We start from the raw sequence: 13,185 nt of genomic DNA, 5'->3' as shown, positions 1-13,185 counted from the left end.
AGAAACACTACTTTCAACGTGAGATCCTTCAACATCACCCTTTTTAAAGGCTCAAAAGGCGCAGCACATAAAGCCGTAAGGACTAGGTTCAAGTTCCAAGATGGACAAGGGTATCTTACCGGCGGACGCAAATGATTCGGCTCCCCGAAGAAAGCGAGAGACATCTGGAGGCGCAGCCAGCGCTACCCCCTGTATAGTACCATGTAAACAACCAAGAGCTGCCACTTGCACCCTCAAGGAACTACACGATAAGCCCTTGGCTAACCCCGCTTGAAGGAAACACAAAATATCTGGCACGGACGCTCGGGTATGAACAATCTGTCGCTCCACGCACCAAGATTCAAAGACCTTCCACACCCGGACATAAGACAGGGAAGTGGAGGTTTTACACGATCTCAAAAGAGAAGTCACCACCGCGTCCAAATACCCTTTGTCGTTCAGCCGCTGCCTCTCAAAAGCCATGCCGCTAGAGAGAAGCGATCTGCCTGGTCGAAACAGACAGGCCCTTGATGCAGATCTGGAAGATTTGGAAACCGCAGGGGACCCGCCATCCCCAGACTGACTAGATCCGCAAACCATGGACAACGCGGCCACTCGGGAACTACCAGGATCACTTCTGCCAGGTGTAGTGCTATTCGCCGTAGCACTTTGCCGATTAGAGGCCAAGGCGGGAATACATAGAGCAGGACGTTTGACGGCCAGGGAAGCACCAGAGCATCTACTCCCTCCACTCCCGTGTTCCTGCGGCAAGCATAGAAGCGTGGGGCCTTGGAATTCTGGAACGACGCCATGACATCCATGCAAGGCGTGCCTGTCTCACAGATGAGCTGAAATGCCTCGTCGGCCAACTCCCCCGGATCGAGGTGATGTCGACTGAGGAAATCCGCGTGAACGTTGTCAACCCCGGCTATGTGGGATGCCGCTATGCTGACCAGGTTCTGCTCCGCCCAACCTATCAGTTGACAAGCTTCCAATGCTATGGGTTGGCTTTTTGTTCCTCCTTGGCAATTGATATATGCCACCGTGGTTGCATTGTCCGACCACACCCTGACCAATTTCCCCTGGAGGGTCGGAAAGAAGGCTTGTAACACCAGCCATACTTGCCCTGGTCTCAAGGTGATTAATGGACCAGCGAAACTCCTCTTGGGACCATCGGCCCTGCTCAGACATCCCCAGACACTGCTCCCCAACCGGAAAGACTTACATCCGTGGTGACTACCGTCCATTCTGGAACCACTAGGGGAACCCTGCGACTCAAGTTGCTCGAGAGAAGCCACCAAGCCAAACTGGACCATGCGTCTTCTGACAGAGGCAGGGGTAGATGAAATAGTTCAGAAACTGGATTCTTCTGGGAAAGCAATGCTGATTGTAAAGGACGCATGTGCGCAAAAGCCCATGGAACCAGTTCCAGCGTAGACGTCATTGAACCCAGGACCCGCAAGTAATCCCAGACTTTCGGAGTATGCTTGGGCAACAAGACTTGAATTTGGCCTTGTAACTTGGTGATGCGTTCGGACATCAGAAACACTCTTCCTTGTTGCGTGTCGAATAAAGCTCCCAGAAATTCCAAAGACTGGGAGGGAATGAGGCGACTCTTCGCAAGGTTTACAACCCACCCAAGCGCTCATAGTAGCTAAAGCACACGGCAAATCACTGAGTGGCAAAGCTCTTCTGACTTCGCCCGAATCAGCCAGTTGTCCAGGTACGGATGTACCAACAATCCTTCCTTGCGCAGTTACGCCGCCACCACCATTATCTTGGTAAAAGTCCTGGGTGCCGTAGCAAGACCAAAATGCAGAGCTTGGAACTGATAATGATGTCCCAGTATTGAAACCCTTTTGTTGCTGCGAAGGAGGCACCGGCACGATCACTCAGAGGTCGATGAGGCATTGCAACATGTTTTTTACTGCCCGTTTCGTCACATAGCCGCATGGGGAGACCAGGAACGGGTGTCGGAGCCGACGTGCAAAATCTAAAGCATAGCCGTGTCTTATCACAGAGAGAATCCACTGGTCCGATGTGAGTTTGGTCCACTCCTCGTAGAACAGGGACAGTCTGCCCCTACGACCGGAACTGAGGAATGGACCGGCCACACATCATTGCGGGGGCTTACCTCCTTATGTGGACTGCGTGTTACCTGGTCTACCAAAACGTCTCCCATAAAAGGACTGAGACACGACAGTCTACCTGAATTCTGCCGAAAGGAGGAAGAGGACGTACGGGGCGCTCGAGATCTTCGACCCCCACGAAAGCAAGACTTAGAGGAAAAGGAACCTCTCAACCTTGGCTTATCTTCCGGTAGATGATGCACCTTATTCTCGCCCAGGGACTGAATCATGTCCTCCAATTCCTTCCCAAACAGCAGTTTGCCTTTAAAAGGTAGGGACCCCAACTGGGATTTTGAAGATACATCCGCAGACCAGTTTCGTAACCACAACAATCTACGCGCCGAGACAGCGGAAACCATGGACAGAGTAGACGTCTGTATGAGGTCATAAAGGACATCCGCACTATAAGCGATCACAGCCTCAAGACGCCCAGCCTGAAGAGCTTCTCCTTTAGAAAGTGATTCGTTGGCCTGCAACTGTTGTACCCAGCGTCTGCCTGCACTCAAAGAAAAATTGCTACACATCGCTGCTTGGACCCCCAGTGAGACACCTCGAAGATCTTCTTAAGTTGCAGCTCCAGCTTCCAATCCTGCAAATCCTTGAGGGCCATCGACCCCGTGACTGGGATAGTGGTCTTTTTTGTTACTGCTGATACTGCAGCATCCACCTTTGGAACTGGAAGGATCTCCAAAGCTTCCTCAGGCAGATGATTAAGCTTATCCATGGATTTAGTGACTTTCAAACCCAGATCTGGGGTGTCCCATTCCCTGAATAGTAGATCAGTAGCTGAGAAATGGAAAGGGAAAGACGTAGGAGGACCCCTCAGGCCTAGTAATATGGGATCCACAGATCCCAAACGAGACTTCTTGCGGAGCCTCAATTCCCAATTCCCCCAAAATAGCGGGAATGAGAGGACCTAGGCTCCTCCTTCCGGAATAGACGAACTACCTTCGGGTCATCTCTCTTGACGACATGGGACTTGCGCGCAGCACTCTGCTGCCGGACCCCATCACCCTCCACCCCCATCGGAGGCTGGGCTGGAAGATCCTGACCATCCGGGATCTGCTGTGTTGAAGATGTGTCCGAGCCATCCTGTGGCACCACGGTTCTTATGGGGCGCTTCACTTTTGAGGACCATCCTGTCCCCTGAGACACGAGATCTATGTTTGGCCTTGGGGGGCGGAATAGAGAAAGCCGGCCTAGTAGTAAACTGCTTTTTGCAGGCTTTCCTGGCCTTAAAGGCCTTATGCATTAATAAGACAAAATCCGAGGGTAAGACAAAATCCGAGGAAAAAGATGAAGAGCCGTCAGTATCCATGTCATCCCCCTGGACAGGGGCAGCCAGCACAGGAGACCTCGGCCGCAGAACTAGCTGCTGTGGCGATAATGGAGGTGGGAGATTCCCCTCCCCCAACACGAGCTGTGTCTCTAAAGTGAAAGCTCCCAAAATGGTGCCATTTCCTGCACTCAGCGGGAACGGGCTGGAAGAAGGAGCCTGTAGCCCTCCGAAAGCCAGCGAAATGGACCGCCCATGCAGCACCACCCCCTGGCGACCGCAGATGTTCCCTCGCCTCCGGGGAGGTAGGCCAAACACAGGTAATCCGTCAACAGACACGCGCAGCATGAGAAAAGAAAGCGAAGCTGTTTTTTTTTTTTTTAATTCGGCAATAATACAGCAAGAAAAAAGCACAAGCGCTCCCCGACAGCCGCAGCAGAGAGAGAAGGGAGAGCCCCGAAGAAAAAGAAAAACAGGTCAGCAAAAACCTTTTTTTTTTTTTTTTTTTTTTTTAACATGAAACTTGCCTGGGTAATCCTGGGACCTGCTCCTGGGCCGGTCCGCCTGGGGTGAATGATCCGGGCTCCCCGATGTCACCCCAGACACTGCTGCACAAAGGCAAAAAGGGCCCTCGACCCCTAGCCGCAGCCACCTCACACACCAGGGGGGATGGTCCCCTCAGGACCTGACAAAACCCCCTGGGAAGCTGAAGGACGTTCTCCCGCTGTCTTCTCCTGATGGCTTTTTTTTTTAATTCTAACTTGACCTAAATGCTATCTAATTATTTTTCAATTATCTATTTTATATTTTTTTCCAAGTAACCAGAACCAGACTGAGTTTTGCACCTCCACCATCTGCTGGAGACAGAGTAATACTGAGACTGTGGGTGGCACCCTGGCATATAAGGCAGAGTCTGTCAAACTTTCTGTCTCCATCTGCTGGAGGGGATGCAAAACCTATGAGTCTGGACTGATCCAAGTACGTACAGGGAAAGCATCTTATGCTGAGCATTCTCCTCAGTAAGTAGCTGAAACAGGATAGCCTCCGCCATAGCCCAGACAAAGCCCACAAAAGAGAAGTCTTCCAGGGGGGACCTGCGCCTCTCATCTGGAGGAGACAAGTCCGAAAGAAGGCCCCCCTGAGTCATCCGATGACAAGTCAGAGGTATGCCCCCATGAATCATATGGGACATCCTCCCTGCTAAGGTCCCCTGGCGGCTGCCATGAAGGGTCCCTGCCCCCGCCTCAGTTTGGGCACAGAGGTCCCTGAAAGTCTGGGAACTGGACCAGGGAATGTCTGCCGTGGGATCAACAGCCCCGACGGTGCCAGCGGCCGCATTGGTTCTTACTTCTCAGAGGACCCCATGATGGGAATCGCTCCAGAGGGGGCATCGGTGGCCACTGGAAAACAAACAATCCCCCAGACACCAGCTGTGTCAGTAGCATACCCAAAAGGACATCCAGTTGCTCTAGCAGGGGCACCAGAGAAGGTGCTGACTGGCACCAGCATGGGGACCAGTGCCATGGGGCGGCTCAATACCCCGCAGGACTGAGCACCACCGATTGCACCCTGCGATCCAGCTCCTCCTGAAAATCCATTGAAGTCAAGATAAATTGAGGAGGAGAAGGCATCAGAGCCCCCTCGATGCTCCAAGTAGGCTCGGAGGCACAGTCACTGGTGGGGGAACACCTGCGACTCCTGGGTCTGATGGAGGGTGATAAGTCCTCCCCCACAGGGTCGCTTCAGTGGCAGCATAGCAACTCCTGGCCCGACAGCAACCGGTGTCTATGCTTACGGTTCTTCGCTCGGTGCTTGGCCCATTCATTCCCCAGAGCAGAGGATAGAGAAGAGCCCGACGTCAGAGTGCGATGACACCAGCAATGGTCTATCCCTGGGCCCCTCTCTCCCAAGAAGGTCCTGATGGAGGGGTGGACACAGACAGCATATCTAATGGTTCCCCATTGTCTCCAGGCGTTTATGCCCCCGATGCTGGAGTCAATGGATCATACTTTTTGGCGCCAAAAAGATTCTCTATATAGTCCAGATGGGCGCGACAGGCTTTAGGGGTCATTTAATCGCAAAAATAACACCCCCGGACACCATGCAATGCCCCCAGTCAAAGGATTCAGACCTCATATGGAACAGGAATAGACATGGTCTGCCGGCACTGGGGGCATCGGCGGACACCAGACACCATGAAAAATAGCCAGCAAGTGGTCAATGGTTGGCGGCCACCAAGGACGACACAGCGGAGATCGACTGCAAACAAGGGAAAAGTTTAACCTACAGCACCGCTGACTGGAATACCAATGGGAGGAAGAGGGACCCGGCGAAGAACAGTCGAAAAACTGACTGGGAAAGCAAAAAACATTTTGAAAAGAACAGAGCTCCACAATCCGCAAGGCAAATACTTTGCAGAAAAAAAAAAAAAAAAGACTGAAGAGGGACCCCACATGGAAGCACAATAGTGACATGCTGGGCATTTTCAGTGTGCCAAAGTTTATAAGAACTTTAACAAACGTTTTCCATGCTGGGTTCCATCAGATGATGTCACCCACATGGTAGGACTACCATCCTGCTTGCCCTAGGAGAAAGCCTCTTCCCTCGCTGACTGACACCAGAGAGTTTTTCCAGTGTGAACTCCTCCCAACATGGTGCCTATCTCTTGTCCTTTCTCACGGTGCATCCTGCCTGCAGTCCCAAAATGGTGCCTGACATGCGCTTTCTTTGTGGCTCTGCTGATTGCACCCGTCTGCACTCTATTCCTGCTGCAACACGCTGCCTGATGCAGATTCGCCAACAGCCAGAACTGCTGCTGAGCCCCAGCCGCAGCTGCTCAGTTTTTGTTTTTTTTTAAACTTTCTCGGTCAGCCGCAATTAAAATAGGCAATCTGCCTGTAAGACAGAGAGTACCCTGGGGAGAAGAGGACAGATGGCACACGAAGGGAGTAGGATACAGGCAGAGAAGGAGACAAGACAGAAGAGTGGAGCCCAAGACATCCTTACCCTACTGGGACCACCTTCACTACCAAGAGGAGGGAAAAGGCATCAGCATTCACCTTGCTACTGTCCTGTCTGTTCATGACACTCAGAGAGGGCGTGCTTGCTTTTACCTCAGAAAGTCCGATAGCTCACCTGTTCTATCCTGGCAGGCCTATGTCCATAAGTAAGCATGTCTAACTTCTGCTGGAGATGGAGAATACTAGTAGGCTGACTGTGCAGGACTATATTAAGAGTGACAAAGTGATTTCCATCTCCATCTGCTAAGGTACATAACTGCTAATGTGGCCTGGCCTGCCTGGATGGTGTTTTTTGTTTTTGTTTTTTTTTTAAATTTTAAGCATTTTTTCCCCAGCAAGTCCAACTTACCATCAGCAGATGAAGATTCTGCAGTCAGAACTCCCTCTGGACAGAGGTTTACTCAATTTTTGCTTTCCTATATATCTATGCTTCTAAGGCAATTACTTCAAAAGGTATTCTCCTCTGAGGGATTCACACTGCAAGTAGATTAATAATTGGCTGCCTTAGCTATCAGCAGCTTCTGCTGCTGGACCAAGGGAACAAAGTCACCTGGAATTACCCAGTGCTTGACACATTGGTGAGGGATCTCAGACCGCAAATGAGTCACTTTCCAAGAGAGAACTGGAGAATCAGTCCCATTAGGACCATCACCTAGAGCACCCAAGACTGTCTACGCTCCAGAAACCTGGGCTTAAAGCCTTCCCAGGAATCGTCTATTCTACACAGAGAAGCTCGGCCTAATAAAGCCTTCAGAGGAGCAGCCTACACATAACTGCAGTCCAAGTTCATGAACCCTCAAGACCTTCCAATCAAGGACTCCTCAAGGTGCCATCCCCTGAGACTAGCAATCCTGATGAGACTAGAGAACAGGCTTTTTCACTTGCAGGACCTGTTCCCTGGAACTCCCTTCTAGCATAAATAAGAAACAAAAAATCTAAATCTTTTAAGAAAGCTCAAGACACATCTACTTAAAATGGCTTATGAAAAACTAAGTTTCCAAAAGGTTGTGCCATGGTAATTGATGATCTTATTTTATCCTGCCTTTGTTTTTAACATGTTTGTCCAAGTTTACTAAGTATGAATATTTTGATCCCGCCCTGACCTATGGAAGGGCAGGTAATTTTAATTAAATAAATAATGCCACACATTTGCTGGAGGAGAGATAAATATTAAAGAGCTGAAAGCAAGAGTAAAGTCAGCTTTGAGCTTTTTTGACCTCTGTCTCCATCTGCTGGCTAGGGGGACATAACTCACTTGTTTGGACAGGTCTGGCATGGACGATAAGGAAGCTCCTCTTTATCCCAGGTCCAGCCAACAGCCCAGCACATTTAGAACAGACATGCCTGAAGCCAGTCTCTTTCTGGAACACAGTACAGCACTCTGCTCATCATCTGGAGCAGTGTGTTTCAAACAGCCAGGTGGTAAAGATAAAGTCACTTCCTGTTTGAGTCTTCATCCTTCATCTCATCCTGTAGAGAAAGTGTGAATACCCTGGCATCCAGATTGGTGGGGGAGAACAACATGCAATATACATGTCACATTAAAAATACTTACCTTCAATTTATTTTGCAGCATTATTACTTCTGTACTAACTGCTTCAGTGTTACTGGCCTCTTGCTCTGCATCTGTTTTCTCACACCCTTCTCTAGTGCTCCTACTGTTCTCCAGTTCTGTGTACTTTTGTTTCCATCTTTCTAGTTCTGGGCAGATTAAAAGAGAAGCACGTCAAAACTGATTTATTGATATATAAAATTATGCATTTTCCTCTTATGCAGAGGCAATTCCTAACCTAAATGAGCCTCTGTATTGGCCCCAGCTATAGATAAGAACCACCAATTAGTAAATCATTTACTTATGATTATAACATATGAAAATATTAGGTCCTGATAGTATTATTTTGTTAGTTAAAAGTATATTACTAATTATCTGTTATATAAGAACAAATGTTCTGTATATTTTGATTAAAATTCAATAAAAATAAAATAAAAAAAAAAGAAATAGATAGTATAATCCATAGTTGAGACAAATGACAAGACAAGTGAAGAAAGGGAAAGCATTTGTAGAGCTATGTTTTTGCTTAAAATCAAGATGATAAAAATCAGGGTTTTTTTTTTTTTGTTTTTTTAAGTTTTCACTTTTTATAAGATATAAATACTTGCCAGCAGTTAATTTTCCATTCTCTTCTACTTTGGCCTCAAGCACCCGATCTTGTTCCATCTGAGTCTGTTCTTGTTCCACTAGTGTCAACCGCATGTCTTCAATTATTTTTTCTTTTGCTTGTAGGTCTAAGTAGTTAAAGAAATTATTTTCAGATACTATTACTTTGACAGCATCCATTCCAATTTTGGTTTTCCTATTACCAAAGAAAAAGCTACATGATGAAGTATTATAACCGTTAAATGTGTTTGGAACCTGAAATAGTCATTTAACAAAGATTGCTTTCCAAGTAAAAAGTCTATTCTGTTATTTTTCAGAGAAAGGTTCTTCTCTAATCAAGGCACCTGTACTTTGTGCAATTAAGTTAGCAATCCTAATTCATTTTCAGTATAGATTTGAAAACAAATTGTATTGTAGCTGGCTGATATACAGGATGTTAGGAAAAATGCTTAAAAGGAAAAAAAATTAAAATAAATCACTAAAATAATTCTTTGCCATTATATAATAGTCCCTCCCTATTCATGGCAAATATTTGCTCAGAGTAAAAAGGTAACCATTTCAGCATTAAGGAAGACAATTTTATGAACCTTTTTCAAAAGTGTTCCCATTAAATAAAATGAAAAAAAAAGGCTTTCTATTCCCACCATTGCTCCCACTCTTCACACTATATTAACTATACTCCTGCTATCTTTTTGAACTTGAACCCAATTGCTGCAGAGGTACCAACAGCATTTTGGTTATTTATTCAGCTTTACATAAGAACATGCCATACTGGGTCAGACCAAGGGTCCATCAAGCCCAGCATCCTATTTCCAACACTGGCCAATCCAGGCCATAAGAACCTGGCAAGTACCCAAAAATTAAGTCTATTCCATGTTACTGTTTCTAGTAAAAGTAGTGGCTATTTTCTAAGTCAACTTAATTAATAGCAGGTAATGGACTTCTCCTCCAAGAACTTATCCAATTCTTTTTTAAACACAGCTATACTAACTGCACTAACCACATCCTCTGGCAACAAATTCCAGAGTTTGTGTGTTGAGTGAAATAGAACTTTCTCCGATTAGTTTTAAATGTGCCACATGCTAACTTCATGGAGTAACCCCTACTCTTTCTACTATCTGAAAGAGTAAATAACCGACTCACATCTACCTATTCTAGACCTCTCATGATTTTAAACACCTCTATCATATCCCCCCTCAGACGTCTCTTCTCCAAGCTGAAAAGTCCTAACCTCTTTAGTTTTTCCTCATAGGGGAGCTGGTCCATTCCCCTTATTTTGGTCGCCCTTTTCTGTACCTTCTCCATCGCAACTATATCTTTTTTGAGATGCAGCAAACAGAATTATACACACCATTCAAGGTGCGGTCTCACCATGGAGCAACATTTTCCGTTTTATTCACCATTCCCTTTCTAATAATTCCCAACATTGTTTGCTTTTTTGACTGCTGCAGCACAATGAACCAACGATTTCGATGTGTTATCCACTATGATGCCTAGATCTCTTTCTTGGGTGGTAACATCTAACATGGAACCTAACATTGTGTAATTATAGCATGGGTTATTTTTCCTTATATGCATCACCTTGCCCTTATCCACATTAAATTTCATCTGCCATTTGGATGCCCAATTTTCCAGTCTCACAATGTCTTCCTGCAATTTATCACAATCTGCTTGTGATTTAACTACTCTGAACAATTTTGTATCATCTGCAAATTTGATTACCTCACTCATCGTATTCCTTTCCAGATCATTTATAAATATATTGAAATGTAAGGGTCCCACTATAGTTCCCTGAAGCACGCCACTGCCCACTCCCTTCCACTGAGAAAATTATCCATTTAATCTTAGAGTAAGTTTCCTGTCTTTTAGCCAGTTTGTAATCCACGAAAGACATCGCCACCTATCCCATGACCTTTTACTTTTCCTGGAAGCCTCTCATGAGGAACTTTATCAAACACCTTCTGAAAATCCAAGTATACTACATCTACCGGTTCAACTTTATCCACATGTTTATTAACTCCTTCCAAAAAGTGAAGCAGATTTGTGAGGCAAGACTTGCCTTGGGTAAAGCCATGCTGACTTTGTTCCATTAAACCATGTCTTTCTATATGTTCTGTGATTTTGATGCTTAAAACACTTTCCACAATTTTTCCTGGCACTGAAGTCAGGCTAACTGGTCTGTAGTTTCCCAGATCGCCCCTGGAGCTCTTTTTAAATATTGGGATTACATTAGCTACCCTCCAGTCTTCAGGTACAATGGATGATTTTAATGATAGGTTACAAATTTTTACTAATAGGTCTGAAATTTCATGTTTTAGTTCCTTCAGAACCCTGGGGTGTATACCATCTGGTCCAGGTGATTTACTACTGTTCAGTTTATCAATCAGGCCTACCACATCTTCTAGGTTCACCGTGATTTGGTTCAGTCCATCTGGATCATTACCCATGAAAACCTTCTCCGGAACGGGTATCTCCCCAACATACTCTTTAGTAAACACCAAAGCAAAGAAATCATTTAATCTTTCCGCGATGGCCTTATCTTCTCTAAGTGCCCCTTTAACCCCTCGATCATCTAACGGTCCAACTGACTCCCTCACAGGCTTTCTGCTTTGGATATATTTTAAAAAGTTTTTACTGTGAGTTTTTGCCTCTACGACCAACTTCTTTTCAAATTCTCTCTTAGCCTGTCTTATCAATGTCTTACATTTAACTTGCCAATGCTTATGCATTATCCTATTTTCTTCTGTTGGATCCTTCTTCCAATTTTTGAATGCAGATCTTTTGGCTAAAATAGCTTCTTTCACCTCCCCTTTTAACCATGCCGGTAACCGTTTTGCCTTCTTTCCACCTTTTTTTATGTGTGGAATATATCTGGAAAATACCATCCTATACCTAGGATGGTATTTTTTTTACAATGACCACGCCTCTTGCACACTTTTTACCTTTGTAACTGCTTTCAGTTTTTTCCTAACAATTTTTCTCCTTTTATCAAAGTTTCCCTTTTGAAAGTTTAGCAAGAGAGCCATGGATTTGCTTACTGTCCCCCTTCCAGTCTAATTCAAATTTGACCATATTAGGACCAAATCGGGTCCTTGGCGACCAATCCTGTCACTGGACCCAATTTGACGTCATCAGAAGGGAGACCCCGCTGAAACTTAAACGCCTGATCCATCCGGCATCGCGCTGCAAAGGTGCGCAACAAAGGGCCCTGCCCCTTTGTTCACCCCTTCGTTCGCCTTTCGCTTACGCCTTCGATTGCGCATAGCAGTTCCCCTATGCTTTGCAACCGTATCGTGCACGTTGACTGATTCTACAACCCCTTTCCAAGTCCCATATTTCTCTCCTTTCCATTTGCCTCACCTTAACCTGTGAATTTGCTTCGACTTTTATAATACACCCATCTAGAATGCCTCCCTTCATCTGCGACTGCCCCTTTTCCTCTCAGCGTGGATTCCACTCAAGAATTTCCCCTTTATTATCCCACAAGACCACACACATCAGAAGAAGGCTCATTCCTATCCCCATCCTCCCCAGCACTCAAGCAATCAGTCTCTCACTTATTTTCTTAATATTGTTCAACACCCAATCCCTCCAGAAGAAAACATCTCCTACATGACTTTCTGACTCCAAACCAGAAATCTGCGCTATAACTGAAACCTGGTTTAAACAGTATGACACTCCCCTCATCAACCAGCTCCCTATCGACAATTACGACCTTTTCTCAATTCCACGCAAAAAGAAAAGAGGCGGTGGCTTACTATTGGCTGTAAAAAAAGAGCTTAAACTTCTATCCCAGAAATGTGATCTCCCCCTCCAGTACGAAATTGGCTTTTTCAAATCTAAATCGCTTCAAATTTGTCTCATCTACACCCCCCCCCCCCCCCCGGGTCTTCTAGAGAAAGACTCCTCCCCCCTTATTGAATTCTTTGCCAAATCCCTCTCCTCTGACTTACCCACGATTCTCCTTGGCGACTTCAACCTACACGTGGATGCTTGCCCACAATCCCCTGCTTGTGAAACCTTCATTTCCTCCCTGGAAGCTATGGGGATACAATCAAATTGTCCACTCTCCTACCCACAAAGCTGGCCACACCCTAGATCTTATATTCATCAACTCCCCTATCAATATAATCAATCCCCCTTCATGTTTGGCAGTACCATGGTCTGATCACTCCATGATCCAAACTACCCTCACACTACCGCAAACATCCCTTAACATGCCAGCGCAACCTCTCTCTTTCAAATATTGCAAAACCTGTACCGTGGATACCCTCACTCAAGCCTGCTCTGACATAGCCAACCAATTTGACCTCTCGTCACCATACGCCTTCTCCTCCTGGGTTGACCTCACCCTTAACATTGCCAACAAGCTTTGCCCTTTAACAACTAAAACTATCAATCCGGCCAGTCGAAATAGAAAACCCTGGTTCACGCCTAACCTCAGAAATCTCAATACTCAGCTGAGAGCTGCTGAAAGGTGCTGGCGCAAGTACCCCTCCCCTGCATCCAAAAATACCTATCACCAGCGCATGCACGAATATAGAAACTCCATCCTCCTTACTAAATGAGAATACTATGCTAGAAAGATACAGTCTACAATATAATCCCAAGGCTCTTTTCTCA

At 46.0% G+C, this 13,185-nt stretch overlaps 1 protein-coding gene across 1 annotated transcript in view; it reads right to left on the bottom strand.

Annotated features, from left to right (window-relative positions):
- Positions 1–13,185, bottom strand: part of KIF20B (kinesin family member 20B) — a 401,219-nt gene that overhangs the window by 72,010 nt on the left and 316,024 nt on the right. The window contains exons 26-27 of the mRNA XM_029610715.1: positions 8,565–8,690; positions 7,960–8,105 (exon numbers count right to left, since the gene is read on the bottom strand). Of these exons, the coding sequence (XP_029466575.1) occupies positions 7,960–8,105; positions 8,565–8,690 (272 nt within the window). The remainder of the gene's footprint in view (positions 1–7,959; positions 8,106–8,564; positions 8,691–13,185) is intronic.

This window comes from Rhinatrema bivittatum, chromosome 7, assembly GCF_901001135.1.
Source record: "Rhinatrema bivittatum chromosome 7, aRhiBiv1.1, whole genome shotgun sequence".
NCBI classification, from domain to species: Eukaryota; Metazoa; Chordata; class Amphibia; order Gymnophiona; family Rhinatrematidae; genus Rhinatrema; species Rhinatrema bivittatum.
This window is presented reverse-complemented; position numbering and strand designations above follow the sequence as displayed.